The 12,023-nt window shown below is 44.0% G+C and overlaps 1 protein-coding gene across 16 annotated transcripts in view; it reads left to right on the top strand.

Annotated features, from left to right (window-relative positions):
* Nucleotides 1–12,023, top strand: part of LMO7 (LIM domain 7) — a 210,943-nt gene that overhangs the window by 139,393 nt on the left and 59,527 nt on the right. For all 16 annotated transcript variants that reach the window (XM_079778621.1, XM_079778623.1, XM_079778622.1 and 13 more), the window contains 2 exons: nt 7,161–7,191; nt 8,054–8,167. In XM_079778621.1, the coding sequence (XP_079634747.1) occupies nt 7,161–7,191; nt 8,054–8,167 (145 nt within the window). The remainder of the gene's footprint in view (nt 1–7,160; nt 7,192–8,053; nt 8,168–12,023) is intronic.

Raw genomic sequence — 12,023 nt, 5'->3', positions numbered from 1 at the left:
AGGGACTGTAGGAGTAGGGGTAGAAAGAAGGATGACTGTGTGTGGCAGGGAGGAGACTGGGTGGAGTAGGAAGCTATACTGGGATCCCTTATAGCATTCCAGATTCCTTGTTAGCCAGAGAGGCTTGGGGTGGGGGCAGGTGGAGCCAACTTCTCATGGTACCTGGAGCAAAAATACTTCTTCTCTATCAGAAATTCCAGCCTGAGTTTTGAATCATATGTTTCCTCAGATGGTGGTTTGATAAGAGAATTGTGTTTGACCTCTACAGAAGTTGGATTAGACAAGTTGGGAGTTGGGATTTGAGAAGGAAAGAGGCTTTTTTAATTATGATATTGGGGCAAAACATGAGGAGACTGGACCCTGCAGGGTTGCAAATGAGGAGGTTGGTACTTTGAGGGAAAAAAGGTATGTCAAGTATGGGAGAGGAACATAAAAAGAGAAATAGGATTGTGTTTCAAACTCCATGAAGCTTTATCTTATTTTTGGGGAAATAAATACCCTCCAGCTTCCACTGCCCTTGCTGTGCTGGACTAGCTCCATGAGTGGCTGTAGGCAACTTGTACATGAACATCTGAATGCTTTGCTGCCTTAGCCAGACCTGTGGTTGAATTCTGGGATGTAACCATGAGTCAGGTATGGTTCCAGCTCTTTGCAGTCCACTGGAGGAGACTTTAGGAATGTCTGTTGTGGGTGCATGCATGTGGGCCCTGGGTTAGCTCTTCGGTAAACAGAAGGTAGGGGGAAATATTTTGATGAGGCCCTAGAACACACTGGCTGTCCCAAACTATAATGAAACTATAATCCCATCCTTTAATACTTAGTTCTCAAACTATGCTCTTAGATATGAGGGAGATAGATTTTGGCAATGTACTAGCATGCATATTATTCTCCCTCAGACTTTGAGCTTTTGGAAAATGTAGAGTGTTGGCCAAGGAGCAGTCCCTGGTAGACAAAGGGTTGGTGAGGAGGGCTGGGTTGGTATTAACATGGATGTTTGGTCAGTGACAGAAATATCACCCCAGTTTGCCTTGCCTTTTGTTTGCCCTTATTCTAGAAATAATATCTTGTTCATAGTCTTGCATAGCAAGAGGGCAAGGAAAGCATAATATGAATTATGAATTGCGCTTCACAGAAATGTCTTTCCTGGGGGGAATTCTTTGTGCTGGGAAACTTGGCTGTCTTCTGGCTACTTCCCTTCCTCCATACTGTTGGCTGAGATGGGGAATTGGAGGATAGTCTTGAAACATCTCCTTTACGTGATCTGCCTGGGTTAAGCACGTTTTAAACTTTTCATGTAAGCCCAGTGAGATCGGTATGCTATTTCCAGGTGATACTATGGAGACACAGAGTTAAAAAAACATGAGCAAGTTCTCACAGCTAATCAGAGTGGATCCAGAATTCACACCCAGGAAGACTGACCCCAGAGCCTGCCCTCTTAGCCAAGCTGTCATCTCAGGGAAGGGCCTGGCCTGGGATCTCCAGCAGGGAGCCAGAGCACCTACATGGATTCTGTTTCCCTGGCCTTTTGGTTGGCCGTGGTACTTCTTCATTAATATTTTGTACTAGTATTCTAAAATAGCTTTGAATACAGAAGGGATCAGACCCAGAGCTTTGTGGCTGTAAGTATACCTGACAGCTGTTAGGATAAGATGGTGACAGATGGATGTGCTTACTGATGGGCCCACTTGAGAGTTAGTGGCTATTCCTGACCTCTGACAGAGATCTGAGGTCTATAATGGGCATATATATCTTTTGGGCTTTGTCAGGTAGTGAAGAAATTACCAGAGCTATTCCATTAACAGAGTGGAAGATTATATTTATGTTATACTTGCTATTTCTTGAATATCAAATATAATATTTAAAATTAGTGTATGTAAAGTACAGCATAAGGAATATAGTCAGTAATATTGTAATAATTATGTATGGTGCTAGGTCGGTACTTGAAATATTGGGAGATTGCTTTGTAAATTATATGGTTGTCTAACCATTTTTCTGTATACCTAAAACTAATATAAAATAATATTGAATGTTAACTGTAATTGAAAAAAAATTAGTGTGTGATATGCAGGGAATACTAGCAACATACTCAACATAGTCATTTTTTCAAACTATTAATGTTTTATCTCTGCATCTTTTTATGTTAGATTCGGGTTTCAAGGTAGGCTTGGATTCTTTGGCCTCTGTTTTTCAGAACTCTGCTGGGAAGTGTTTCTTTCTTTTTAAATTGATTTCTGAGAGGAAGGAAGAGGGAGAGGGATAGGAACATCAATGATGACAGAGAATCATTGATTGACTGCCTCCTGCATGCCCTCTACTAGGGATCAAGCCCACAACCTGGCACGTACCCTGATTGGGAATTGAACCGTGACCTCCTGGTTCCTGGGTACATGCTCAACCACTGAGCCACACCTGCCAGGATGCTGGGAAGTGTTTTTATTGTAGAGACTAGCAGTTAATCTTTGTACTCAGTGCTTTGAAGTTGGTCTTTGTTTTTGAATCTGTGCCCTTTTCTGGGTTACTGATGTATGATTATAAAGAATTCATTTTTTTGTGATTTTCAAGATAGTAGCTTAAAAAGAAACCCAATTGTGAATCTCAATATAATTTGAATCTAAATTGGATATATTTTATTTTTATTTTTTGGGTATATTTTAATAAGCTAACCCAATTTAACTGTTCTTTGACATCATATGAATATTTATTAGGAATCTCCCTGGCTTTTATCTGGCTTTTATTATTTCAGGCTATCTTTTGCTAAATTTCATTTCTGTAAGCTAAATAAATGTGTTCAGTCAGTGTTTGAGAGCCTCTGTGTGCCATGCACTGTGCTTGACATTATTTATTTATTTATTTTTTAAAAAATATAAGTTTATTGATTTCAGAGAGGAAGAGGGGGAGAGAGAGAGAGAGAGAGAGAGAGAGAGAGAGAGAGAGAGAGAGAGAGAGAGATCAAAGATGAGAGAGAATCGTTGATTGGCTGCCTCCTGCACATCCCACATTGGGGACCTAGCCTGCAACCTGGGCATGTACCCTGATTGGGAATTGAACTGTCACCTCCTGGTCATGTTCAGCCACTGAGCCACACTGACTGGGCTGTACTAGATATTTTTAATAAAATATTTTTATGTGCTTGCCAGGTGGTAGACTCTGTCTTAAAGACACTTGGGATGTGCTAGTAAACAAAACCACAAAAATTCTTTTGGATTTTGGTGGAGGAAAGAGAGATAATAAATGAATGCCTGCAGGAGATGGTTATAAATACAAAAATAAAGCAGCGATGAGAGATGGGTGTGTCAGGCAGACTGGCTGCAGTTTTAAATACTGGGGTCCCACGTGGCTTTGCTGGGAAGCCTTTGTGGGTAGCTTGGTGAATAAGATGGACTCTGTCCTCACATAGCTTAGTGATAATAACTGCTTCCTGATGAGCACCTGCCACGAGGGTAGGGGATCTGCTCAGTACCTGTGTGCATTTCCTGCTAATCTGTTGAACTAGAGGATCTTATCGCCAGTTTCTCCAGAACGGAACTGAAGGTTTGAGAATCAAGTAAATTGCCAAGACAAACATGGCTAGTGGGGCTCAGATCAGACCCAAGGCCTGCTCTTAAACATAGAGTGTTTTTGCTAAGTCAACTCTCGAAATATTTGTTATGGGGGAGTTAGCCAACTTTGGAGATAAGGCTACCTTAATTTTGGTTCTGACTGGTTGGGCAGTGATTTGGCTGGCTCAAGGAGAGTATTGTGTTATGAGCCTCCTCCCTTGTGCTTTTTCTATTTAAAAGGACTTGAGCTCGTGCCCTGGCCCCAGCAGGCAGAGAGCTGCCTGGTTACTGACTTCCATGCAGCGGGATGAGTTTGTCGTGTGTCAGAAAGTGGCGTCTCATGACTCCAGCAAATCATTGACTACTTGAATTCCTGGCGCTGCAGTTCAGTGATAGGACACTAAGTTGGCTGGCCTATGTATCATTATGTTCAAGAGCGCATTATAAATGCCCATATTTAGAAGGGAACATAGAGTGAAAGGTTGGAGTGCCAAGTTCACTGATTATTGTGCCTGTTTATGACAGAAGAGGCCATACCTTGTATTTACAGCGATTGCTTTATCGTAATAAAAAGTGAATAGTAAATGAGTGTTTTGAATTAGAACCTTTATAGAGGGCTGTGGAAAGTCTGGGGTTCAAGAGAGCTCTGTTGTTCTTCTGCCCTCAATGTGCTTATGATAACGTTCAACACAAAGCATCCCGCTTTTAACAAGGTAGTGATTTTTCAGCCTACTATATCCTTTGCATTGAGTATTGCTTATTCTTTTGTGCTTTGGCTAATTCAATATCTGAGGTGTGTATGTTGGTCATTAATCTAAAAAAGAAGCTATGTATTTCACAACTCTATGTACTATCTTTTATTATTAGTTTTTAGTGATTTTTGCCTCTACTACTTCCAAAATTAAATGTTGTTAATTTTTACAAGATGATTTTCCTTTTTTATTCAAGAAGTAAACTATGATTTGAGCACTTGGGCTGTGAAATTCTATTTATTGACTTTATTGACTTACTAGAGGCCCAATGCACAAAATTCGTGCAAGGGGCTCAGCCCTCATAGCCCTGGCTTCATCCAGAAAGTCATCCGGAAGGATGCCTGGAAGGTTGTTCTGCTGTCTGGCCTAATTAGCATATTATGCTTTTATTATCCTAATATATAAAAAGCCAGGGGCCGTCACGACAGAAACAGCTGGATAGATGACCAAACAGCAGGCTGCATGGGGCAACCAGGCCAGCAGGGGGGTTAGTGAGGGATGACCAAATGACTGAACAGCAGGCTGCATGGGGCAACCAGGCAGGCAGAGGGGTTAGTGAGAGACGACCAAATGACTGAACAGCAGGCTGCATAGGGTGACCAGGCCAACAGGGGGGTTAGTGAGGGATGACCAAATGACTGAATAGCAGGCTGCATGAGGCGATCAGGCTGGTGGGGGGGGGGCAGTAAGGGTGACCAGGCCAGCAGAGGGGGGCAGTTGGGGGTGACTAGGCCAGCAGGGGGGGGCAGTAAGGGGCAACCAGGCCGGCGGAGGGGAGGCAGTTACAGGCGACCAGGCCAGCAAGGGGGGGCAGTTGGGGGCGATTAGGCAGGCAGGCAGATGAGCAGTTAGGAGCCAGCAGTCTCAGATTGTGAGAGGGATGTCTGACTGCCGGTTTAGGCCCGATCCTGAGATTGGGCCTAAACCGGCAGTCGGACATCCCCTGAGGGGTCCCGGATTGGAGAGGGTGCAGGCTGGGCTGAGGGGACCCTCCCCCACATGCATGAATTTCGTGCTCCGGGCCTCTAGTTATAGATAATATACCTACAGAAAGGATGTGTAAGTGTACAATGCAAAGACTGTAGAGATGGAACACACTTAGGTAGTCAGATTCAAGATCAAAGTACAAGAAATTATCAGTGTCCTAGAAACCCCCACATTTCCAATCACTTGCACCATCTTCTCCCACCAGGGTAACCACTGTCCTGACTTCTAACATCATGTCTTTGTTTTGTCTATTCTTGTACTTGGCATGAATGATTGGTAACAATCTATATACTCTCTGTGTCTGGATTCTTTTGTTTCCCATTTGTGAAATAGAACCATATGGTTGAATGCAATTGTGGGTTATTTGTTCTAATTGCTATATAATATTTAATTGTGTGAATATTCCACAATTTATTCATTGTGCTGTTAAAGAATTATGTGTAGCTTCCAGCTTATTATAAGTGGTGCTTCTACAAACATTGTCATATATGACTTAAGGTGAATATATGTAAGCATTTCTGTTGGGTATATGCCTAGGAGTGGAATTATTAGGTCATAGAATATGAATATATTCAGCTTGAAGAGATACTTCTGAGTGGGCCAAAAGTTAAAGTAGTTGTACCAATTTCTATTTTCGCAGTAGTGTGAAAGCTTGTAAATGTTATTTTTGATATGATGTTTTAGGGGTAGATGGGAGATGTAATGTTTTCCTTAGGTTCATTCATTTCAAGTTTGTTTTATGGGAAGGAATGGTCTTAGCTGTCTCATTGAATCTTTGAAAGCTAAATTAAATATGTGTGTGCTCATTTTTCCCCTCTTTTCTTTCTGTCTTCCTATGTCTTACCAGGTATATGTGTTTTATGTATGTCTTAAACATAGCATATGTGTGTATATATTTTATCTTACAAATGTACTCCTTATAGACTCTTAGACTGAAAAGCCACCTTAGAAGTCATCCAGCTCAGGCTTCTAAAGCCTCTCTGAATTCACATTGATCCTGCTGAAGTGTCTCTAACAACTGAAAGCACATTATTTTAGGGCAGCCCAAGTTCCTTTTATTAATTAACTCATATTGTTGCTTCTTCAACATTGTGGTAGCATCAGCCTATTTTTAACTTCACCCATAAATGTCATGTCCTGTTACAGGTAAAGGAAAAAAAACAACCCATGATTTTTGTAATAGAGCAAAATCTCTTCAGGGGGAGATTCACGGCTATTTTTAAAATATATATATTTTTATTGATGTCAGAGAGGAAGGGAGAGGGAGAGAGAGATAGAAACATCAGTGATTAGAGAGAATCATCGACTGGCTGCCTCCTGAATGATCCCCACTGGGGACTGAGCCTGAAACCTGGGCATGTGCCCTGACCAGGAATCTAACCATGACCCTCTTGGTTTATAGGTCAATGCTCAACCACTGAGCCAGGCTGGCTTGGCTCACAGTTATTTTTTAAATGTTACTTCCAACATCTGCAGGGTTTTGGTCTCAGCAGTTTGCTCTGGGGAACTTGGGTGAGAAAACTCATGTGGACGATGGCGATGAGAACTCAGTGCAAAATAGCTTTTCTTTCTCCTGTTTCCTGACCCCCCTGCCATGAGCACATTTCCCCCTTTTGATAGGGTTTAAGCATTGTTTAAAATAAATACAAAAAATGCAAATACTGCATTTTAGAAACCAGATTGTAATGAATAAAATGAGAAAAATACAACCTTTTTAATAGAAATTGATGCTTGTTTCATGAAATCCATGAATACAGGAATTTTTTTCTGAAGTTTTTGAGCTTCCAGGTGGTATTAATATTCATAGAAATGAGCTTCAGTTAATAATTAATAATTTAAAGTTCTTAGATATTAATAGATATTTTCTCTTTTTTCTTTACAGGCAAGAAGAGACCGATAGGAGAGTGAAAAATGTAAGATATGTTTAATGGAATATTATAGATGGTTTTTTACTTGTTCTGTAATAAGGCAGTGGGATCTAAAAATATCTGATATTCTCTGTTATCTTTTTTTCAATGAAATTTTTGCTAGAAACCAACCAGTCACAAACTCTAAATATGCTAAAATATGGTTAAAACATATTGTCTGTCTTCATGGTAATAAGAGGACAGTTTAAACTTAGAAAGTGGTTTCTCATATGTTAGTAATGTGGTAAAGGCCAATGAACACACGTTAGGATTTTTAGGGGAGTAAGTCAGAAACCATCAAATCAGACTTTAAGGAATACCTCTGAATGTTTAGGAACCCTAGATGATTATTCAATGTGGACTTATATAATATCGATAATATTCTACATGTATTAGAAGAATTTCTGATGTGACAGCTTATTAAAAACGTAAGAGCTCAGTACCTTTAGGAAAGCTGAGAATTACTGATTTTAAGTGTCCATTTCCTAAGTTTGTTGTTAGAAAAATATTTATTGCTTTAAAAGTTTAATTTTCCCCCCTGTTCATATGTACTAGTAAAATTCATGAATGAATGCCTGTTGGGATCTGGGCTTTTGGTCTGAGAATGTGCTCAGAGAATGCCTGAATGCCCCCAAATGGCGACTGAGCCTGCAACTTGGGCATGTGCCCTGACCAGGAATCTAACTGTGAAATCTAGGAAGAGTGAATAACATTTTTGATGACTCTTTTCCTTAAACTTTAAAAGAAAAATCTACTTTCAGCCATAGATAGATATGCTCTTTTATCTGGAGTGCTCACCTGCATTTGAGATTGCAGTTAGTTGCTATAAGTAGACTGATCTTTTTGTTTTATGGAATTTTTTTGAAAGGTTTTGATAACATTGTACTGGCTGGGAAGAAAAGCACAAAGTAACCCCTATTATAATGGTCCATATCTTAATTTGAAAGCATTTGAGAATCTTTTGGGACAAGCTCTGACCAAGGTAAGGAAACTATATCTGTATGAGAGGATCACTATAACTGATACTATTTTCTCCTCTTCCCTCCCTCCCCCTTTCTGTTTTCCTTCCATTTCATTCTTCTCCTTCTCTATAGCAAATGTGGAAGGTCTGACCATCTTTGCTCTGGTCTAGACTGGGATGGGTAGAGAGGATTGTTACTCATTGGCTGCCTTTGTATGCCACCACCAGGGAGTGAGTGAGTCTATTTCAGAAGTGTTCAGGGTATAGGCATTTATCTCTTAACTAGAGGCCCGGTGCATGAAATTCGTGCACGGGGGGGCAGCGGGGAGGGTGTCCCTCAGCCTGGCCTGCACCCTCTCCAATCTGGGACCCCTCATGGGATAACCAGGAGTTGGACATCCCTCTCACAATTCAGAACTGCTGGCTCCTAACCACTCACCTGCCTGCCTGATTGCCCCTAACTGCTTCTGCCTGCCAGCCTGATTGTCCCTAACTGCTCCCCTGCTGGCTTGATTGCCCCTAACCACCTCTGCCTCGGCCCGCACCTGGTACCCAGGATTCCCTCCTTCAGCTGACCACAGGCACCCAGGATCCGGGCTTCCCTCCCTCTGGTCAGCCATAGGCGCCCAGGCTGGCTGCAGCCTCAGGGGATGGTGGACAGGGGGCTTCGCCTGTGCTGCAGCTGCAAGTGCTGGCGCCCAGGACCGCAGGGTGGGTGGCTTCTCTGTCTCCCAGGCCACAGCCAGCTGCAGGTACTGGTGCCCAGGACCGTAGGGTGGGCAGCTTCTCCATCTCCCGGGCTGCAGCCAGCCTCAGGTACTGGGGCCCGGTTTCTCCATCTACCCCAGGACGTGGGGCGGGTGGACATGGGGTGGGCGGCTTCTCCGCCTGGCTGTAGCCTGGGATCATAGGGCAGGCGGCTTCTTCATCTCCCAGATCGCATCCACCCTCAGGTGCTGGCACCCGGTTTCTTGTCTCCCCCAGGACGTGGGGAGGGCGGCTTCTCCAGCTGGCTGCGGCTTGGGATCACGGGGCAGGCTGCTTCTTCATCTCCCAGGTCGCAGCCAGCCTCAGGCGCTGAGGCCCGGTTTCTTAGTCTCCCCCAGGAGGTAGGGCAGACAGACCTGAGGTTTCTGCTGCTGGCTGCAGCCTGGGATCACAGGGCAGACGGCTTCTTCATCTCCCGGGCTGCAGCCAGCCTCAGGCACTGGCACCCAGTTTCTTGTCTCCCCCAGGACGTGGGGTGAACCACTTCTCCAGCTGGCTGAGGCCTGAGATCATGGGGCAGGCAGCTTCTTGGTCTCCATGGCTGCAGCCAGCCTCAGGCGCTGGGGCCCGGTTTCTCAGTCTCCCCCAGGACATGGGGCGGGCGGACCTGAGGCTTCTGAGGCTGGCTGCAGCCTGGGATCATGGGGCGGGCAGCTTCTTCGTCTCCCAGCCGCACCCAGCCTCAGGCGCGGGGGCCTGGTTTCTCCGTCTCCGTCTCCGTAGGATGTGGGGCAGGCAGACGTGAGGCAGGCGGACCTGAGGCTTCTGAGGCTGACTGAGGCCTGGGATCATGGGGCAGGCGGCTTCTTGGTCTCCGTGGCTGCAGCCAGCCTCAGGCGCTGGCGCCTGACTTCTCCGACTCCCTGAGACCAGGAGAGGCTGGGGGCGGGGCTGCCGCCATGTTTTCAGTTTAATTGCATACTCACTCTGACTGGATGGTGGGTGTGGCTGGGGCGTGGCTGGTGAGCATGGCTTGTGAGTGTAGCGGAGTGATGATTTGCATATTACTCTATTATTAGATAGGATTCTAGCTAACTCGACAATAGGCATTTGTTTCCTTTCTTAGATACTTTGTATATGTAAATCTTCCTATATTCATTATGAATTCAACCTGTAGTAGAAAGGTTCTTCAGGGTTATTAAAATGTATGGAAGCTACTCACTTTTTTAAAAATCAGAGTATCTTTTAGTCATGGAGGATTACCTCTAATGCCTATAATTGTATTTCTCCACAATTCTACATACTGCTTCTGTTTCCTAAGGAGTAGTGAATGCTGTTACATGAAACATGATATGGCTTTTTAAAATTAGAATGCTTTGTTTTAATACTTTTGATAGTTTAAGGACAGTTTGAGGAGAGTCGGGTGCCGGGTCCGACTGTAGTTCTGCCAAATCTGCATTTACAAGATCCAAATGGGAAAATTAATTTCTCTTAGGGGATATATGTCTAGGGGAATTTGCAATGCTCAGAAGAAAATAAATAGTCAAAATAATATATCACTATCTAATTAATTGTAGTTGCTCCATAGGTTTTATGATGATGAAGTGATACTCTACCAAGAAGGCATTTAGTATTAGTCTCTAGCACATTGCAAGGATGTAATAAATGTTAGTTGCCATGGATGGAAGATAGAAATTGTAGACCAGGATGAAAATGATTACCAGGCCTTATATCTACCCTAATCGTTAGTTTTGCCTGAATTCAGCCATCTACATTATAGAAAGACAAGAGGCCTGTTGCATGAATTCGGGTGGGGTCCCTCAGCATGGCCAGTGATCTAGACCAATCGGGGCTGTCTCCCACCCCAATTGAGGCCCGGGGCTGATTGGGGCAGGCTGGCCAGGGGTAGGGACCATGGAAGGTTGGCTGGCTGGCCTGCCCTGATTGGCCTCGATTGGGCTGGCCAGCCAACGGGGAGAGGCTGCCCCAACAGGGCCAATTGGGGCAGGAACGCCTGGGGAAGGGGCCACGGGCGGTTGGCCAGCCAGCCCACCCCAGTCGGGGCCAATGGGGGCAAGCCTGGGAGGGGAGGGGCTGCGGGAGGTTGGCTGTGGGAGCACACTGACCACCAGGGGGTAGCTCCTGCATTGAGCGTCTGCCCCCTGGTGGTCAGTGCATGTCATAGCTACTGGCCAGTTGTCCAGTCATAACAACTTAGGCTTTTATATATATAGATGGGATTATATACCTTAGAAGGTTTCGGTCTTCCTTTTTGATGATGATAATGATGATGATTTTTATCCTCATCCAAGGATATATATGTTTTCCATTGATTTTTAGAGAGAGTGGAAGGAAGCAGAGCAGAGAGGTGGAGGTGGGGGAGAGAGAGAGAGAGAGATTGAGAGAGATTGAGAGAGAGAAGCATCAATGTGAGAGTGGTACATTGTTGCCTCCTGCATGAGCCGACCAGGGCTGGGTATTGAACCTGCAACCCAGGTACATCTCCTTGACCGGGAATTGAATCCAAGACCCTTTGGTGCATGGGCCAATGCTCTAACCATTGAGCACCCCTAACAGGGCTTATTTTTATTATTTTTGAATTGTAAAGAGTTTATAGCACTCTACTCAAATTCCTTGAAACAGTTAATTCAAGTAATATTTGAGATATTATCATGCGCAAGCCTTGTAGCAGGTGTTGGGAAAACATACAAGACAAAGGATCCATCCTCGTGCATCACAATTGCCTGTTGGAGACAGATGAGCAGATAAGTCACTGGTGGAGGAGGGTAAGACTGATGGAGGAACGTGCAGGGGGCTTTGGGCACGATCATAGCTTTGCCTCAGTTATTTCAGCTAAGAAAACATCCGGTTAAAAACAATATCGGACTTTGGCCCCTGTATTAGTGTTCTCTTAACAGCCCTTGGCCCTTTTTATGGCAGTCTGACTCAGGCTGAATAAGGCTGGTGCCGTGTATGTGCTGGGAATGCTCTATTAAAGGCTGTTTCCTGTCACCCGTGGGAAATCGGAGTAGGTAAACATTTTTTATTAGTTAAAAAAATTTTTTTTCCAATACTTAAAAACTATAGTTGTGGTTTTATTCCATGATTATAGAGTGGGAATAGCCATAAGAGGTGTGTGGATCTGTAATCTATTTGGCATCTGTTTTGT

This window comes from Cnephaeus nilssonii, assembly GCF_951640355.1.
Source record: "Cnephaeus nilssonii genome assembly, chromosome: 8".
In the NCBI taxonomy this organism is placed as follows: Eukaryota; Metazoa; Chordata; class Mammalia; order Chiroptera; family Vespertilionidae; genus Cnephaeus; species Cnephaeus nilssonii.
Note: the sequence above shows the minus strand (reverse complement) of the source record. Positions and strands in the feature narration are given on the sequence as shown.